Raw genomic sequence first — 20,084 nt, forward strand, 5'->3', positions numbered from 1 at the left:
GCTCCCACTGCCCCCCAGCTCCCCACCAGGACAGAAACAAACCCCACCGTGGGGAAGATGGGCTGTTTCCTGGCTTCTTTTTTCTTTTCTTTAAACTCAATAAATTCTCCTAGCTCTGTTGCTCGTGAGTCTCCAGTGAGGTGAGAAGAGCAAATTTTGCTGCATATTTGAAAAGGTCAGTGTGGAAACAGGAGGAAATTCTAATTCCTGTGTCCTGGGGTACCAGGGGCTACAGACAGCAAAGCCCTGAAGCTGCTTCCCTGCAGATAGAGCTGAGGGTCACAGACCCCTGACCCACAGGCAGAGAGGGAGGAGCAGAGAGGGAGGATGTTCAGCCTAGCATGGAGCAATTTACGGCTGTAGACATCTCCTGAGCATCCCCAGGAAGGACTGGAGGGACCAAACTCACAGAGCAGGTTCAGGTGTGGGAAGAGTGAGAAGAGAAGTGAGTTAAAATAACAGTCTCTAATTTATTACCAGCAGAGAAGCAGGCAGGAGGATGCCTGGCCAGGGGGCACCGTGACCTGCCTCCACATCCCAATGCCCCAGGGGTTTTGGGGTGCTGCTGTTTTTGGACCCCCATGACCCACAGCCCTACCCTCATAACTTGAGGTGGAATGTGGGGAAGTGACAGCATCCACCTTGGCCAAAAATCCTGATTTACATATGGATTTTCCTTATCTGCCCACAAGGGCAGTCTGTAGCTCTGTATGGGAGAGTTTGGGAGATGGGGGCCTAACAGCAAACACTTTCACTGTAATGATGGTGAAGGTCATCAGGAAGGTGCCTGGCTTTGGTGGCACCATCGCCAGCTCTTGGGCACGCGGTCAGGACAGGAACCTGCCAATGCCTGGATGAGCAGAGCTCTGCAGAGCTGCTGGGAGCATGGAGCAGAGCAGGACCAGGCATGGGGGCTGGGGAGGACCTGGCACCCGGTGTTCCCCCAGCCCCACCCTGGGCAGCACCCACAACCACCCGGCAGCAACCCCTGCCTGCTCCCCCCAGCCCCTGCACGGGCTCCCCCATCTGCCTGTGGATGAAGGATGAGCTCTTGGCACAGGTTCCTCCAGGCCATGGCACCGTCCTTGTGCATCCAACCTGCTTTTACTTGCAGATTTTCCAGCTCTGATGACTCAGCTCCCTTTTTAACTCACCAAGTGGAGCTGGGTGCTGGGGTCTTGGCCCCGCTTTGAATTTTTTGGCTGGTTGTATCATCTTATTTGCTACTGATAACGTCACCTCCCTGGACGCTGGAAGGCAGCCCAGTCTGATGAGGAAACCAAAGCTCCTTAAATAAGCTCTGAGGCATGGGCACAAGTTGCTGGGTGCTGGAATGTTGCCCAAGTGCAAAATGCTTCAGTGTCCTGCACATGGCTCCGAGCTGTCCCGGGAATCACTGCATTCCCTTTCTTCACAGTGCTGAGCCCTGCCTTTTGCCATCTCCTTTTTTCCATCTCTTTCCCTGTGAACTGTCAGGCTCAGGTGGGTGGAAGTTCATCATCTGTCCCAGCAGCTGGTTTGCTGCTTTTCCTCCAGCCAAGAGCCATATCTGCTGGACGAAACCTTTCATCCCTGCACAGGAATGTATTCCTTTAAAAGAAAGAGAAGGAAGAAGCAGGAGAGGAGCCCTGGAGTGCCTGGGAAGCTGTCTCTTCTTATTCCAAGCGTGTGGCTCAGGTCTCGTATCGGCGATGCACAGCCCATCCCAGCGGAGCTCGGTTCACAGTGTTGGTGCAATCTGCCAAACAGACGGATGAGCTAGGAGACATTTCCAAAAGAAGCTGGAACAAGGTGGGAGAGGAAGGAATAAACAGCCTGCAGGGTGGCACGTTGCAGCTCACCCACTGCCAGCCCCAGAGAATCTCTTCCCTTCCGTGCAAAAGGCCACTGACAGATTTTGGGCTGTGTGTGGCAGCCTGGCCCTGTGCATCACAACTCATCTGTGTGCTCCTGAACAACCCCACAACCCATCCCTATGTGCCACAGCCCAGCCCCGGGCTGCCCCGTTGGCCCTACCTTGGCTGAGCAGCTGCAGGTTCCGGACCTCCTCGCGCACCTGGAGCTGCAGCACCTGCTGCAGGACCTCCTGGCGCTGCGTCTCCAGCGCGATCCCCATGCGCTGCAGCTTCTCCCCGTTCAGCCGCAGCAGCGCCCGGCCTGCAAACACGGAGTGGCTCAGTGCCCCACCAGCCTCGTGGAGTGGGGGGATGACTCCAGGAATGGGTAACACAGAGGGGAACCCATCAGCATGGAGGAATGAGGAGGGAGTGCTCTCTCACTGCCTGGAGTAGTGCGTGGAGGGACAGGATGAGGGGGAATGACTGGCAGAGGATAGGGTTAAACTGGATGGTGGGAAGAAATTCATCCCTGTGAGGGTGCTGAGGGCCTGGCACCCAAGACCTAGCTTAATACAATAATAATATTATTAAAGATTTTTAAATACTGAAAATTTTTGCAGAAGAGAAAATTCTCTGCCCAGTTGGAGACCAAGTTTCAAGGTCTTTGTCCAGGTCCAAATCCAACTCCCAGTCAAGTCCTTCAAGCAGACTCACCTCTAGGATCTGCTCCCTCCCCTTTGCTGCCTGGACAGTGGCTTTGACCTCTGTGTAAGAGCATCATTCCAACCCAACTTCAATATGTGCAAGGCCGGACTGAGCTCTGCCAGGACCAGGGGATGGTGGCAGGGAAGTGAGGGCAGGAGCTGCCTGGGGGGGATGCAAAATCCTAATGCAAAAGCTCAGCCAGCCCTTGCTCAGGCAACAAAGGCAGCATTAGTGAGTGTATGCTGGGAAGCAAGGACAAAAGCTGGTTTAAAATCCCTCCTGTAATAGCCCCAGACTGGAGGGAAGTGGCTCGGCGGGGATCAGAGCACTAATGCGTTGTGATGGGCACCCCCATTCATTGCCCCAGGACGAGCAGCCTGCGTGGGGACCCCGTGCTCAGAAAACATCTCCTCACATGGGAGGTGGAGTGGAGAATGGAAAGCTGCTGCCTGCGGGGACGGGTTACAGGCTTGTGCTGCTGATACCTGGCAGAGGCTGGGGACATGAGCTGCCACCCGGCACTCTCTGAAAGGGAGGTCACGAACCAGAAGGGGCTAGGTGATGAGAAGATTCTTCCCTGTCTTATAAAACAATTTAATCATTTTAAAGAATCTCCAGCCTGTCCTGGAGCTCACCCTGGTGGCAGATGCCTCCTGCCCAGCCTGGGTCAGTGTCGCTGTGTCCCCTGCTCTCACCCTGGCTGCATCTCATGGGGAGAGGGGACAGAAATGGGGGGTATGTCCATCTTCTGAACCACCAACGTCCAAACAGCCTTTCCCAGGAGCACGTGCTAATGGCAAACAGTCCAGAGGACACTCTGTACCTGTGATGGCGTGGTGGGAGAACGCCTCGACGTAGATGAGATAATTGTGTGGACAGTGCTTCTTCAGCCATTTGCACACATCCTGCTGGGTCCACAGCACCACTGGCTTGACCAGGCTGCCCAGTGTGGGGCTGGTGTGGTAGATGCCATAGTGGTCACAGCCACGGACCTGAGGGAAGTGGGAGGGGAGAGTGTTAGTGGGATAAAACCCTGGATGGAGGAAAACAGAAATCAGTCCACGGGGATGGGAGAGGTGCTGGTTGCCTGCATAGGATTGTGATGACACTGGCAGACTTTGGCTCCACACCCTCTGGGGTCCCTGGGCTCACCCTGAAATCAGAGGAACCAGTAAGGGAGGCAGGGAGAGTGGGGATGGGAGGTCAAGTCGGTTGTCCTGCCATATGTAGACCCAACACTTTAAACTTCCCAGCCCTCCTGCTGCAGACAAGAGACCCAGCTCCCCTCGCCTATGCATCTCCCAGCCCAGCAGAGCATTGCACAGGCTCAGGAGATGTCCTGGGGTCCTCAGGGTCCCCACCTCACCAGGCAGAGATGGGCATTTGCTGGAAGCTCTCAGTGGGGATGAAGCCAGTGAGATCTTGGAGGAGAGTAGGAATTGGTGCAAAGCCATCCCCACCAGATGTTGGTACTGGTGCAAACTCATCTCCACCAGAAGTCCCCAGGAAAGCAGCCAGCAGCCAGCTGGTGCCCTGGAGTAGGAAAGACTCTCCCTTTCTCTCCCTCTCAACCCTCTTCAACCCTGAGCTGACTGGTCACAAGGTCCTGCAGCTTTGCAGGTGTCCAAGGCCACCTCTGAATCCTACAGCTGTTCCTGGGGTGCTGCTATGCTCAGAGACACCCAGGATAAAGCAGGGTCACAGTCCCCAGCACCCCAGTGTGCCCTGGCCACCTCCACCACCTGCTGAGCTATGCCATGCACAGTACTGAGCTATGGCCACAGGGAGAGGGGGCTTATCTGACAGCATCCCTCCACCCACCTTCCCTCCCTCCAGCTGTCTGCTGCAGTGGCCAGTCTCACTCTGAGCCACCCAGTCTCACTTTGAGCCACCCAGTCTCACCCTGAGCTGCTTGGCAGCTCCATTTTCTCTCCCCCATCACAGCTACTCTGGCCTTGCAAGGTTGTTGCAGCCTGGACTTATACAGAGCAAATCACACATCCTGAGCTGTGACTGCACAGAGAGCAAGCCTGCTTCTCCTAGGGAATCTTCCAGGCTGGCTGTAAAAGGGGCTGGAGGATGCAGGAATCTCCCTTTCCCTGTGTTTGGCAGTCAGGAGAGACTGGGAGCTCTCCACTGCTGGTGATGCTGAGACTTCATCCTTGAGCAGCACCAGCAAACGTTGCTGCTCCAAAGCATCCACTTGTGCCCAAGCTGCTGGGACTGTCCTGGGCTGGATCACAGCAAATTGCAGTGGAAAAGGTATCCCTGCTTCCCACAACAGAGGGGGACTGGACTGCCAGGGCTCACCGATGCCCCGGACAGGGCGGGGACAGAGCAGGAATAGTGGCTGATGCACGACACGCCGGCATGGGAAAGGTCGGCAGCGTGCGGCCCACGGTGTGCCAACATCGACCTCTGCGTGTGAACGCTGCCTAATTAAGTATATCTAATAGAGGAGCAGGGATAATTAGTGTAAGAGGGACTCCAGACACCCTGCAGTCACTGAAACTCATGACACATTCCTGAGGGATGTTGCAGAGGAGGCAGTGGAGGGCAGCTGGGCTGGGATGTGCTCCCTGCCCCGTGCCAGGCATTGCCGTGGGGCCTGGCCAGCCTGGTGGGGCTGCTGCCTGTGCCCAGGGGAGCGTTTGAGCCTGCACAGGAACTGTTCCTCAAGCACAGCTCGTTGGGAACATTCAAGCAAGAGGGAAGAAGGCGAAGTTGGGAGGCTGTACATCAATTAGCAAGGAGTCTGTCTCCAAAGCAGATGGAAAATTCAATAGATAATGCACAGGATGCAGTTTCTGAACCAAGCCCTCACCTTTGGGAGAGACCCCGGCTCCACCAGACGCATCCCGGGAGTCGCCTGCCTGCGGGAGCAGCCCCAGCCCACGCCGGCTGCGCGGCTCCTTCACACTTGGCTGAGCGCGCCGGAGAGCGTGCCGTGGGGAGGAGGAGGAGGAGGAGGAGGCGGCGATTTGCTCTGGATTCACTAACGAGTGATGATGAGAAGCGGAGGGGCTGGGGGGAATAACAACCAGCTTCCCGGGAGCTTACCGCGTGCTTCCCACAGCTATTATCCAACTAACCCTCCGAGGCACGGGGGAAGAGGTGACAAACAACTGGCAATTTCCCCGGGCACGCACACGGGCTGCACGCACATCACTCATCAGACACAGCCCTGCACCAGGGACCATCCCAGCATCCCCAAACCCCGCGCTGCCTGCTCGGCGTGCATTCCCCACTCCCCATGGAGGGTCCCCAAGTGAGCCCCTGCTCTCCCCAGAGGGGCAGGGGAGGTGTAAGGGATCGTGGGCTTGTTTTCCAGCCGGCTGAGCCGCGCTGTCTCTCTGATAAACTCTCAGCCGTGAATATCGAGCGCCGGTGTGGAGGAGAGCAGGCAGGAAGCTGGGAGGCTGCTCTGGCAGGAAGGCAGGAGGTGACTGGGGGAACCGGGAGGGGTGGGAGCCATCCCTGGACGCTGCAAGGAGCAACTTGCATCACCTCTCTTCGCTCTGGCATTTTTCTTTGCTTTTGGCAAATTAAGAACTTTTCACTAAATCCTTCTGGGCAGCACATAGGGGTGGAGGAGGGAGAACCATGATAAGCCACAGCTGGCAGCTGGAGAGTGGCTGGTGTGTCCTCATGAAGGAGCCACCGGAAGGTGATGGGACAATGTCACCAGCACATGGAACATTGTCTCCCCTGGAGCTGCTGCTCCTGAGAGTATCACGACCATACCCATCCCTGTGGGGTCCCTGCTCCCTTCTGAAGCCAAACCAGACAGGAGGCCCTGTGATACAAAAACATCTCCATGCTGGCAGCTGGAAGCCAGGCAGTTGGATTTTCCCTGTTTTCTTTCCAGCAGTCACTGTCTGGATATGCCACTTTGAACCTGACTCCCAGGGTGTTAAGGAGGGGCTGGGAAGCACCAGGAGCCACCTGCAGCGATGATATTCCTTCCTGTGTCTGTGCAGCAGTGAATGGAAGGAAACCTTTGGCTCACAGCCTCCATAGTACAATAAAGTTTCAAATTTTAGGAAGACAATGGTCCAAACCTGGCTAAGAGACACACACAAGCGCTCAGCAATTTTAAGGCATTATAAGGAATTTGGTCCTGGCATATTTAATACAAAATGGTATTGAGTCCTAGCTGCAGGTGGGAGGGCAGGTGATGCACAGGGGGGAGGTGACACAGAGATCTCACCCCAATACAGCACGAGGCCTGATGAAAACACACGATGATGTTTATATATGTTACTATAACTAAACACCCAACAATCACGAGGACAAACAACATCTGAAGGCCTGATCCTGCAGGGAAGGAGGAGATGCTCCTGCGGGGGGTCTGGCAGACACAAGGAGCTGTGTTCCCCTTGGCCTGCCCGGGTGGGGTGTGGGGTACCTGCGAGCCCTCGGTGCCCGGCTGCCGCAGGAGTTTGACGGTGCGGCCGCCGTCGGGGCGCTGGCTGCGGCCGTCGTGCCAGGTGAGGCTGCTGCCCGGGTTGCGCTGCAGGCGGTAGCTGAGGTTTTCGGCCGACACCGTGTGCTCCAGGAGGCTGCGGCAGAAGCTGAAGTGAGCAGAGGCGGCAGCGGCGGCTGCAGAGGGAAGGGGGGTGAGAGACGGCCATGGTGCCCATCCACCCCATGCCAGGGCACCCAGAAGTGCCTTTTCTAACCCACGGGACCTGCTGAACTCAGGCTGTGGGTCCCTCTCTCCAAAATCTCCCCGTTCCTGCCTTCTTTTCCCATTGCCAAGGAGAAAATCCACCAGCCCAGGAACCGCCAGCTGGTGCTGGGATCCAGCAGACACCCGACAAGATGTTTGCCCACACAAACCCCTCAGGAGCGACGTTTGTTTTGACACCCGCCAGCCGAGCAGACGTGGGACCTGCAGCTGATCACCAACACCTGGTGAGAACCTCCTGCTTGTCACTGCTGGGACAGGAACCGGGAGGAGGCCCAGGGGAGCTGCTTCCCATGGTCCAGGCTGACAGCAAACAGCCACCACCGAGGGAAGGGGAGCAGAAAAACCCTCCCAGGGCAGCCTGGTGGAGAAGGAAGTGCAGGCTGGTCCCCCAGCACAGACCATGGGTGCCTGGAGACAGCCACTGTGCACTCCAGTGATGGCCAAACACACACCAGCCCTTCAATAATGACCACAAAGAGACATTAACCCACAACGAGTGCTTTTTGTCCCTTATTCATAGAATCATAGGATATCCTGAGTTGAAAGGGATCCATAAAGGTCATTAAAGTCCAATTCCCTGTGTTTTAACAAGCTGGGGGTGTTGGGGTTGCAAGGAGGTTGAAAAGCTTTCCTTTGAAGGGGGGCTGAAGGGACCCAGCTGCCACAGGAGGAGGGTGAGTGGGTATTAGGGGCTCATGCTCTGTCTGCCCTGGATAAAAGCCAGACAGCTTGACATAAACAGCTCTGATCCGCAGAAGCAAAGACTGGAGCATCCCCCAGCTCACCTGCTCCCACCATGGGGAGCCAGGCGAGTCATGAACCACCTCCAAGAGCAGAACAGCACCCAAAGGAGACCCACTTCCAGAACAAACCACCCTGAGAGAGCAGGAGGGCTGGAGAAATCCTGATGCAGCTCGTTTTCCTAATTAGCGGGTTTTAAGAGGGAAGAGGTTTTGAAGAGACCACTCAAGTACACCTTTATGAAATAGGAGAACAACTGGCCAAAAAAAGTCAAAATAGAGGAAAAAAGGGTTGTTGCACTATACCCAGACCACATCACACAGTATTGTTTCTTAAGCACACCCAGCAGGAAGCATTGCCATGGGGAAACTGAGGCAGGAAACCTGTCTGATGGCTGGGGAAGTGACTTTAGAGAAAACAAGGTGGAGGGAGATCCATAGAGAGACTCAGTGGGGAGCAGAGGCAGGATTGGTAGGGGTGGTCTCTGCACCTGTCCCAAGAGATGGGGATGTCTCTGATGACTTCCAGCAGTCTCAGAGACCCTGAGCCGATCAGGTGAGGACCAGAGCGGGCTGTGTTCCCTCCAGCCAAGGATGTCTGAGATGCCACTGTCCTGTCCCTGGCACCCTGAGCACTGTAGCTGTGCTGGGATATCTCTGAGCTGGAACCTGCCCATGCCACTGGGTGCTGCAGCAGATATAAACCTGGCAGGTCTGGAGGGGCTGCTGCCAGAGCTGTGTCCTTCAGCTGTGCCAGGGCTTCCCCAGGACTTGCTACAGGGAGTAGAGGGAAGGGGGCTCTGGCCATCAGCAGGACCCATATCCATAGGAGCTATGGAGCATGTGCCTCCAGCAGCAGGACATGGGCATCTCTGCTCCTGCAGCAAACTCTGCCAGAGGCAACACCAGGAGTGGGAGCAGAGGGGAAAGAGGGGTGAAAGTCAGAAGGAAAAACGAGCTGGGAAGAAAGGCAGCTCTGGGAGCTTCGGGGGCATGACTTTCCATTGCAGCAGGCAGTGGCTGCCCTGCAGCCCAGAGGCTCTGGCTCCAGCAGCTCCTCCACAGTCTCAGTTTCCCCAGCCCAGCCCTTGCGTCCCAACTTTCCAATTACCTGGCAGCACTGGACATGGGATGGTAGGAAAGGTGAGCAGAGCATGTGGGAGCGTTTTGGAGCAAGGAAAGGATGGGGACAGAGGAGCCCCGTGTCAGGACAGCCCTGGGCTGGCTCCATGCAGGGACATGGGGGTGACACCCAACACAGGCTCTCCTCTCCTTTCCGTGCCCTGCACGGGGAGCAGCCACAGCATCCCCAGGAGCAACCAGCCGCCTTCCATCCCCTCCGCCCCTCTCCGGTAAGCCGGAGGCTGTGCCCTCCGGCCAGGAACGCACATGAGCATCTCCCCCCAGGCCCGCTGGCCCTGCAGCCCCCCGGCCATGCCCTGAAGACCCCTCACCTGGCTCGGGTGGTCCCTGTGAGCTGCGGATGGTGGAGACGCAGCAGAGGGATGGCCGGCCCTGCTGCATCTCGGCGGGAGGAGGGATGCGCGTGAGCGCTCGGCACCGCTTGTCACGAGTGCGGCTCCATCCCTGCCTCCCCTCATACCTCGTCCACACCTGACTGATTCCCCCGAGCGCCTCCCTCCCACTGCCTCTGAGCACCGGCTGCACGCTCATCCCAGCTCCGGGCGGCCCCGAGCCGGTCTCACATGGACAGGGGGGGTGAATGACACCCCCTCCCCGCTGCCCCGTGGGCGTTTGATCCGGAGAGATGCTCGGCGCTTTCCTCTCGTGCTCCCGCCTAATCCCGCGGCAGGGCCAGCTGGCACTGGGATGGACGGGAAGCCTAGGGGGGATGCTGCAGGGGACACGGCACCCACCGGCCATCAAAGGGCCCATGCGGAGCCATGGCACGAGTGTGGCAGCTCCGGGGTCACCGGCGGCTGAGGGCAGTCGGGTGCGGGAGGAAAAGCAAGGAAGGAGCGTGGAGATGAACAGCCTTAACAGGAAGGGGCCGCAGGGCGCGGTGTGGGCTGCACCTGCTCCGCCAGAGCTCTCGTGGCTATGGCCGTGTTGGGGTCCCGGCAGAAGTGGGGTTCCCACAGAGCAGAGGCTGTGCTGGATCCTGAAACGGGAATGGGAATGCAGGAACCTCCAGGCTGGCTGAGCCCGAGCTGGAGTGGGGAGGGGAGAGCTCAGCTCAGGTCCCCAAACAGCCACTGTGACCCCACCATTCCAAGTCCCTGCCAGCTGGTCTAGGGTCCCTGTGCCCCATCTGCCTGCCCCCATGAGTGACACCCCACTGCCTGCCTGCCGCAGGGGAATCGCTGCCGGCTTGTTTCCATGGCTCTTTGATCCATTTTGGGCATCTCTCCAGCCACGCAGGAGGGGGAGGCCAGGTCCGTGTCACCGCAGGGACACCAGCAGCAGTGGGACAGGAACAGTCACCGAGCACAACGCTGCTCCCGATCCCATTCCCTCTCCAGACACTTTTATGGCTGGTGAAACGTGAGCGCTGGAGCGGCTCAGAGCAGCAGCAGCTGTTGGTGGGGAGGAAAGGGAAATCTCCCGGGGCTGGGCACCTCGGGGCAGGATGTGGCAGCATTCCCCGGCAAAAGCATTTCCATGTGGGTGCCGAGTTGCCCCGGGCTGATCACCACCAGCAAACCGGCTGCCAGGGGACTTTCCGCCGATGCTTCCTGCTCACAGGTGACCAGGACCTGCCCAGGGGACACGGTGGCAGACAGCCAAGCTGCAGGAGGAGCAGGCAGGGGCACAGGGGAGCCAAATGCCTGGACAGGCAAAGACTGCCAGACTCCTGCTCTGTCCTCTGCCACCACTTCTCATCATGGCCTCAGGAACATCCCTGTGTCTTTGATGCCATCGTGCGTGTGGCTGTCCCACAGACCTGCCCTCCAGATGGGGCCGTGTCTGCAGGCAGCTGCAGTGGGGGCAGCCAGGCTTCCCGGGATTAATGGGAGAAGCTTGAAACAAGCTTCACAAGGAATGAAATCCCTGTGTTGGTTTGCCTGGCTGCCCGTGTGTGATGACCCTTAAGGGTGGGTCATCACACCGCATTTGGGAGGGAAAGAGACATTTAGCACCAAATACAATGAGGGATTTGCTTATAATTGGAGGTGGATTTAGGGAGCTGGTCATCTCTCTTGTCTTCCTGCAGGCAGGTGAAAGGTGGATGGGAGCAGAAGTCTCTGAGGACTCCTAGGACTCTCTCAGGACCTAGGGAATTTGCTCAATTCAGGGAGCAGCATTGTGAAGAACTCATCCTGCTTTTAGTGGCATCTGCATGAGCCATGAGCTCAGCTGGCATTGCCATTGCCCTGGTCCCCTGTGTCCCTTCCATGTGCCTTCACCCTGGTGGAGGGCAGATCTGCTGCTTGAGCTGGTAGAGCCTCCAGGGATGATCGTTCCAGTGATGATCTCTGGGATCCCCAACACATCCCATCTTTGAAGCTGTGCCTATAGGATGGACAAAGTCCTGCTCTAAGCTATTCCCTAAGATCTGAGGAAGATGAAACCAGACTCAGAGAGGACTGACACCCCCTCCAGCCTCTCCAGATTCCCGGAGTGTACTTGGCTCAGGCCCTGGGTGTGGCAAGTGTCACCCCACTGCTTCCCTCTGAATTCTCCGCTTGCAGAGATGAGATGGGAGCCCCGGCCGGAGCTCAGGCTGGTGGCTGCCCACTGCTGGTGCCTCCTGAGGACGGAGGAGGAAGGGAACAAAAGGCAGATGTCCTTTCTGTCCTCCATGTGCAGCACGATGGGTGCCCTGGGCACATGCTGAGGGAGTGTTTGGGGGGAACATGCACGCCTTTGGGATATCTGTGCTCCTGAGACTCCCATGGGTACTGCCAGGGAGTACTGAGCACCCTGTGACAGAGGACTTCTGTGGGGATGGACAGTGTGAGAGTGTGGGGTGAGGGCAGCGGGCAGGACTCCAGGTGGCTCTGGGCAGGTTCTCCTGGCAGGAGGCAGGTGAGGGAGCCCACGGACACCCCTGACTGCAGTGAGCCCCCTTCCACCTTGACATGCTCTTCCCAGGGGTCCTGCTCTGCTCCAGCAGCCCCAGGCCTGCCTGCCCTGTCCTCACACCCGCATCCCTTTGCTCTAGCCAAATTTTCCAGCCCATTTCATTGGTACACCACAATTCCAAGGGTAGGACTTGGGAACAGACTCTCCCCAGAATGGAAGAGTAAAGGGGAATGTGGAGGGACTGACTCCCAGGATGGAGAGGACAGCACTGGGGATCGAGGGCAGGCAGACCCCCGGGATGGAGGGGGCAGCACCGGGGGAGGGACGAAGAAGAGACCCCCGGCATGGAGGGGGCAGCACGGACAGAGGGGTGGAGGACGGACAGACCCCCAGGATGGAGGGGACAGCATCGAGGAGAGATGGAGGGCGGCCCCTGGGATGGAGCGGATCCCCAGGTCCGTGCCCGCCGCGCTCGCGGCTGAGGGAAGCGCGTCCCGCCGCGCACCTGAGCCCCCCCGCCCGCGCCCGGTACCTTCCATGTCCTTGGGCCGGCCGCAGCTCATCCTCCGGCAGCGGCGCCGCGCTCGGGCGGGGACGGAGCCCCGCGCCCCCCGCGCCGCCGGCGGCACCGGGCGCTCCCGCCCGCCCCGCCCCGGTGTCCGCGCCGGGGGCGGCGCCGCGATCCGCCACCCCCGGGGGCTCCGCCCGCCGCCGGCCCCGCTCTGCCGCCCGCCTCGAGGATCCCCGAGCATCACCCGATTCCTGCCGGGGCTGCGGGCATCACCCCCCGATCCCTGCCCGGGCATCATCCCCGCTGTCTCTCTCCAGCTGAGGGAACAGGTTCTTGGGGACCTGTGGGCACCATGGAGAGGTTTTTGGTCATGTTTGCAGTGGGCACAGAGAGGAAAACACCTGGTTGTTCCCTCCACCCCAAATGTCTCTAGTCTCCCCGACCTCCAGCTCCCTGGATGGGAGAGGCAGAGGGGGTGCTCACCCCCGTGGGTGCTGCATGAGCTCTGGTGGGTGGTCTCAGCATGAGAGGGCACCCACCAAAGCTCACTGGTGCTCAGCACACCAGAATAGAGCTAAACGATGTCACCAGCACCCGTCACTACCCCAGGTGACAATCCCACAGCTATGTTTTTAAGTGCCCACATTCAGCTGTCACAGCTGACCCAGACAGGGACTGTCACTGCCAGCCCCTGCAGCCATCAAAGGAGCGGGGTCTGACACCTTGTGTTCATCCTGCCCCGGGCTGGGAGAGGGCTGGGGGCGCCTCTGGCTGCCCAGGACAAGGACAAGCAGGTGCCTGTGCTGTGATACTCCACCTTTGCAAGGGCTCTCTGTCACAGACCCACGGCAGCACGGAGCAGTATCCTCACCCCTGTTTTAAGAGGAAGAACACCCAGCTTTAGCACATTGTGTGAGTATCACTGCCCTGTGGGCTGGGAAGGTGCAGCAGGTGGCAGTGACCTTGCACAGCCTTGGGCAGGGTTCGTGTGCCTGTTCATCAGCCTTGCATAGCTACGGCATAAAACCCTCTTGGATCCGGGCTGTGCAGCTGTGTGTGTAAGAATGAAGCACTTGCCAAAACTAAATTCAGCTCCCCAAATCAATAGGAACTTTCCAAAATTTTGGATGCTCAATCAGGAGCTGTTCTGGATGAGGCTCAAGCCCCTGACAAGGCTGGATGCTGGCTCAGCTCTGCGCTGGGAGCTGGCCAGGGCTGACACATTCAGCGAGCCAACCATGCTGCCAGGCAGGGAGCAGGGACATTGAGTCATAAACCATGCATGTAGTGGGGACATCAGGCCCTAAACCCTGTCTGTAACCTGCAAAGATTCTTTCAGAATCCCTGGGGGAAGTTGGCATTCCTCCTCTGGCTTCAAGAGAGCGGGCAGGGCAATGCCGCTTGTTGCAGGCAGATAAAGAAAGAACGTGTTCTCCATCCCTTTGAATTTCCCATTTCTCACTCAGCCTTTGTCTGCACACAGGGTTTTTGAGCTGTGGCAGAAATTTTCCAAGAGAAATATGGTTAAAGAGGGGCCTTGGCAGGAAAAGGCTGATGTCGCTTGGGAAATGTGTGCAGATTACACCAAGCTGTTATTAAAAATAAGTGCTGTGCTGTTTCCAGCCTTTGCTTTCTGTGATTTTTCTGGTAGCAATTGCTCTTCTCCAGTAAAGGGTTCACATGTCCAGGGGATGGAATTTGTTTCCTCCTCATCTGCAAATGAGCCTGGTGCCAGCCCAGCATCCCCATAGCCCGGGGATACTGTGGTGGGGTTTGGGTGCCTGAGGAAGTTCAGACTGCTCATCCATCTGAAATTCCAAAGGATTTTCAGAAAAACCTTGAGCCTGGGGCTGCATGGGGGAGGGCTGCATGGGGGAGGTGGTGTGGCCCCCACACCTGCTCCATGCTCCAGCCATCCTTGGTTTTACAGCATCCAGCTTCACTCTTAGGCTGTGACTCAATCCCCTCCATGATGGAGCATCTTTTAAACAGCTCCAGAAACTCTGTCTTGGGTTTTGGTCTGACTTTGGGTCTTTAATGCCTGGTTGAGGACTTTCCACAGTTAAACAGGAGTTAAACAGTTTTTTAGGGAAAGACACCAAGACACAGCTTGGGACATTCAAAGCATGAGCCAGAGCTGCTTTTCCCAAGGCGGTGATGGTGTGGGAAGGGGACAAGCTGGGGACAGTGGCTCCACTGAGCTCTAGACCAACAGGCTCCCCTCCACGTGCACATGGATTTGGGTAGGGAGAGCACCAGTGTTCCCGTGGGTCCCACCCCTCCCCAACAGCCAGCTCTGGAGAGGGTGTGAGGCTGGGATGATTCAGCACGTTCGTTTTTCAGAGAATAAAGGAAGTAATTAAACATCAGCTTTCCTCTCGCCGCGCCCCGCGAGGATGAGAGGGAGGAGATGAAAAGCCTTCAGACGGAAGTTATTTGTCCAAGGAGAAAAGTGGCTAATTTCTCTGGTGCTTTGCTTGTCTGCTCGTTAATGAAAACCGCTCATCAGCAGAAAAAGGGAGCACCCAGCAAGGGGGAGGAACCAGAATCACACATCCATCAGTGGCTGGACACATGGTCTTGGTGGCCTTGGGACATCCTGCCCTGTTGGGATGTCACCTCCACAAAGCCCCCCATGGCACCCACCCACAGGCCTGGGGGCTATGAATGCAGCTGGGTATTGGGGACCCCTCCTCACTGCAGCACCTTGGGTTGGGAACAGACACTGCCAAGCTAAACACCATGGAAGGGTTTTCCCAAATCCCAACACCCCTCCCCTACCCACACACACCCCTCCCTTTTTTTTTTTTTTTTTTTTTTTTTTTTGTGCAAAGACTTCAAAATGAATTTGTTGAGGCACTTGCAGGGAGTTAGAATCGAAAACAGCTTCGTGCTGAAACCTCCTGCCTGGTGCTGGCTGATGGATGGTGCTTATCTCAACCAGGCATGGAAATATTTAGTGTTATGAAAATCTCTCCCTGAAAAGAATTTATTTTCATGCTGATAATAAAAGAACCAAAGCTCAGTGCTGCAAGGCGGGGGTGTTGCAGGTCACATCGGAGCTCTGGCTTATGGAGCCCAGAGGTACCTGTGCTGTCCTCTGGCCCCTGGCTGGGCAGGTGACTCTCTTGTCACTCACAGCGTGACATCTGCACCTTCCCAAGGTTCATGATCTACTGGCAGAGGACATCCAAGGCATTGCTCTCTCTTTGCTGCTCTCTGGCACACAGAGAGGGGTTGAAACAACAAAAGCTCTTCCATTTGGAGGTTTATATAGATATATTTCTAATTGGATTTTGGCACGTCACGGTTATTTTCAAGGCAGTCTGTAATTATTTGAGAGCCTGATCACCTCCTTTCCCTCAGAACAGAGGACTGGCTTTTTTCTTTTTAATATTGTTTCCCCAAGTGAAATTGTGAATTTGCAACTTAATCCAATCAGAAGACACGCATGATGTAACTCTGCAAGGACACGGTGGGACGGCAGGATCCACCTCTGCCAGGTTCCCAATCAATGCCCAGCAAGGGCAAAACGCATAAGAATAGTATTTTAATTCTTTTTTGTATTAAAAAAATTAATTAATTTTAAGAAGATCACGGGTACTTGATGGGGTGGGGAGGTTTTGCTGCTCCTGCAGTAGCCCAGCCCACCTTGTGCTGAGACTGCCTCATGTCCAGCTGCAACTCTGCAGCAGCTGAACACTGGTCTCTGGCTTTTTCTGTCCCAACTGAAACCTGATGAAATTCCCACTAATTACAGGGTTTTATTTTTACATGTGTTATAATTTTTTGGGGCCCAAATAATTTCATCCAGCTCCATCTGCTCTCCATTAGGGAACTGAAGATTGAGCAGGACAGATCTTCCCATCCCTACCAGGGCTCTCCCCAGGTTGGGCATTGCCACCATCCCAGTGCTGCATTTGTTATTCCAGTGCCCAGAATGAGCACAAATGAAAACCATTATCCAAGCAGAGTTTTCCAGCATCTCACAACTAATGACCGTACACCACCCTGCTGCATCTTAACAGCCTCAAGTTCTTATTTTCTCCAAGCCCCGATTTCAGGGCTCTGGGCTTCATTCAGTTGCTACTGAATCCGATTTATTATTTACATTGCAAGGTACAGCCTGACATGAATTGATTTGCTGTGCTCTGATTGCCACTGCACGCTGCTCTGGGATCTGAGAGCTGGTTGCTCACACAGCCAGGCTGCAAAATCAGAAGTTAGGGAATGCCAGAGTTCAAACTGCTCGGACATCCCAGTGCTCTGTGTTCTGCTCTCACCTTTGGTTGCACCTCTCAGGATGCAGGGAGTGCTGGTCCCAGTGGGGGCAGTGGGATGGATTAACCGGTGTCCCCCAAGGGTTGTCACCCCTGTGCTGCAGAGATCAGATGATTTTAATGTCACCCCTTACTGAAGAAGAGAGGTTTGGGGAACTGGAGAGGGCAAGGGACACTGGTTTTTAGGAAGGAGCCATGGATTGGGAGTGCAGGACAGATGGAGAGAATGGAAAGGGAATAACAGAACTGGGAAGTAAATGGGAGACCTGGTGTTTTGGGGGATTTAGCAAGCCTTTACCTTCATCACCACTTCAACTTTACTTTCATCATCATCTTCACCTTCAGCTTCACCTTTGCCTTTGTCTTCACCTTCATAATCATCTTTACCTTCATTTTTGCCTTCACCTTCAGCTTCACTCCTTACCCTGCCCACGGCTGGAGCTTGCACTACCTTGGGTGGCAGGAACGAGTAAAAATCCCCTAACCCAAGCCTGTTACTCTGGGCCAACGGTGACCAGAGGCAGCAGCTTTGCTGTTGGCTCAGATGTGGGAGATGAACCTGGAACAGTGGAGAGCAGGACCATGGACATGCTGCCCTTGGCACAGGGACTCTCCTCCCCCAGCTCATCCAGCGGCCCAAATCACCGGGCACCTTGGGAAACATTTGTCCATCTGCCAGAGCTCTTGACTTTGGACATTCCCAGATGAAAAGACAATTTTAAGGAATCCCATTTGGGCAGCATCATTAACATTCTGCTGGCAAGACACTGTGCCCTTGAGCTCTCTCCTACGTGGGGATTCTTCCCAGCAAACCTGCGGCTGATGCCAGCTCCACTCTCTGGATTGCTGAGAGTGTGAGCCTCGTGCTGAAGACCCTTTAGGAATCTCTGCTAATTGTCACTGAGATGTCCAATGGCTTGGAGGTGACACTCAAAGGCACCTCACTCCCTCCCAGCTGCTGTGGGATCTTGGCACCTGCTGCTGCTGGCTCTGGCAAAATTCCCACCGCACACCAGAGCTCGGCTTGGGGTGCAGAGGGGGGCAGATGCTGCAGATGAGTCCTCAGGGCACCTCTGTATCGTAGCATGGGACTAATTAAAACTTCAGAATGTATATTTACCTAATACAGAGTTGATTTGTTAAGTAGGACATCCTGTCTTCAGAGGATTTCATGGCATCGGGTGATAATCAAGTGAGAACAGGCTCCAAAAGTGTTAATTTAGGAACTGAGACAACAGGGATTAAAAATAAGCACTGTTTTGTTCTTCTTTTGCACTTCCACATCTGAAATCCAAGTAATCATCCCATTTGGGAGTGCAAAGCAATGGCACCACCACCCAGCAAGCACCACACTGGCTGAGGGTGCAAATGTGGGGCTTCAGTGGCCGAATTTGGGCCCTTTGCCTTCTCAGGGCACAGCTGAGGAGCTCACACTGCTCCAGGTATTCCTGGCACTTCTGGGATGTCCTGTCCCTGTGCCTGGCACTGGCACACAGGAAGGGGCTGGATTTCTGCTCAGGTCTTGCAGGCAGGTGTTTTGCAACAGGGATTTTCACAGAATCATGGAACAATTTGAGTAGGAATGAAGCTTTAAAGTCTATCCCATCTCATTCCAACCTACTGGCTTTTGCAGGGGCATCTTCCACCAGACCAGGTTGATTCAAACCCTGTCTAGCCTAACCTTGCAGACTTGCAGGGATGGGGCATCCACAGCTTCCTGAACCAGTGTTTTACCACCCCTGCTGTAATAAAGTTTTCCTTATATTTTACCTAAATCTCCCCTCTTTTAGTTTAAAGCCATTTCCCTGTCTCCTATTGCCAGAGGCAGGCAGCAGGAAACAGAGCTTGGGAAGAGTCCCAGCACTGATCCTGCCCTGCGGATGCATTCTTGCAGTGCTATGTGATATTTAAAAACACAAATTCCCAGCCTCGGGAGAGCCCCGAGGTTTGTTTTCCCGTTGTCCCGGGAGAAGCTGCTGCCGCCTCTGCTCTCCCCGGGGACACAGAGGCGGCTTTGTGTGACCGAGGGGCCGCAGCGCCCCGGCCGTGGGCTGGGCTGCTCCTTGCTGGGCTTTGGGCCGGACCCCGATCCCAGTCCCTGGCAGGATCGGCCTTGCTGAGCTCGTCCTTGCGCTCATCCAAGTGATTTTTTTTTCCACTTTCAAGCTTTGTGAGCGATTCTGAACATTGATGTGCCCAGCATCCCCTCCCACCTCGCTTTCCTCAGCTACACACACACAAACTGAGCTTGGGAAGTCCCAGAGCAGAAATGGGATGACTTTGTGCACCCAGGAGAGAGCAGTGACCTGCTGTGGGTGGTCTCATCCCTCCGGGGTTTTATTCCCTCCCCAAAAACGCCACCGAGGGTGGTAAGAAGCACTCTGCCAACATGAGGAGCCGACAGCAGCTCCCTGCACGTTAAAGTGCAGCATATTTGCAACTTTAACAGGGGCTGCTGCCCCTTCACCCTTTCAGATTTTGTTGCACCAGGGAGAAAACATCTTTTCTTCCTGCTTCACACTCTGCTTTAAGCTGGTTTGGGAGGACAGAGCAATGCACAGTCCATTCCTTCCCACCATGGGGATGGGCCACCTCCTGATCCTGATGACCCCAGGAGCAGCTCAGGGATTTCTCCCCACCTCACTTCCCACCCCACCACCCCCCAGTTGCACTAATCAGAATAATTGCTGATTAATTGCCCCGTTGGGTTTTTGGCCATGTTCCTGCAGCAGCCCAGTGCCAGGCTTGGGTAGCAAAATGAAACCCAAGGAGAAACCCATGGAGTGCCCAAAAAGTAGAGCTGGGCTGGAATGCCTGAGGGCTGGATCCTGACCAGCTCATCCTGCTGTGCTCCAGCACTGTGGGAAGGTCAGCCCAGAGCTGCCAGTGCCTCTGCTGCCCAGGCCAGGTGGGACACACAGCCAGTGCCCTCCCCTGCACTCACCAGGACATGCCAACCATCCCCAGAGACAATTAAAACTCATTTATGGTTGATTTTACTTAACCTATAAATTATTCTGAGTTTTCTTGTTGTGTAAGAGTTGCTGTGTAAAGAGAGATTTGGAGCCCTAGCACCAGCCCCATTCTGAGGTCACCCTGCTGCCATCCTTCACCTCAGCTCAGTTTTTCCAGGAGATTGTCCCAGAAGTGAAATTCCTGCAGCTTTCAGGGCCTCAGCAGAGACTGGGCACTTGCCTGCTGTCCCCATCCATTCCTGGGTCAGGGAGGCTCCTGATGGGCTCCCCTTAGTCCTTCATCCTCTGGCAGGATGGGGGAACCCAATTTACCTCCAAAATCCCCCAAATTTACCACACCCAGCCCACAAGGAAG

At 55.9% G+C, this 20,084-nt stretch overlaps 1 protein-coding gene across 3 annotated transcripts; it reads right to left on the reverse strand.

The window, feature by feature from the left end:
- Positions 1–16: 16 nt before the first annotated feature.
- On the reverse strand, positions 17–12,590 carry SAMD10 (sterile alpha motif domain containing 10). 3 transcript variants are annotated; one of them, XM_053958634.1, is made up of 5 exons: positions 12,496–12,590; positions 6,952–7,145; positions 3,367–3,535; positions 2,017–2,157; positions 17–1,738 (listed from the first exon to the last, which is right to left on the reverse strand). In XM_053958634.1, the coding sequence occupies exons 1-5, from the start codon at positions 12,524–12,526 to the stop codon at positions 1,674–1,676; spliced, it is 600 nt and encodes a 199-aa protein (XP_053814609.1). In that variant the 5' UTR covers positions 12,527–12,590; the 3' UTR covers positions 17–1,673. The 3 variants fall into 3 exon arrangements, with proteins under 3 accessions (XP_053814609.1, XP_053814610.1, XP_053814608.1); XM_053958635.1 differs by having other exon boundaries at positions 17–1,781; XM_053958633.1 differs by lacking the exon at positions 12,496–12,590 and adding an exon at positions 9,431–9,500.
- Between the last annotated feature and the right edge of the window lie 7,494 nt (positions 12,591–20,084).

The sequence above is a fragment of the Vidua chalybeata genome, chromosome 17 (genome assembly GCF_026979565.1).
Source record: "Vidua chalybeata isolate OUT-0048 chromosome 17, bVidCha1 merged haplotype, whole genome shotgun sequence".
NCBI classification, from domain to species: Eukaryota; Metazoa; Chordata; class Aves; order Passeriformes; family Viduidae; genus Vidua; species Vidua chalybeata.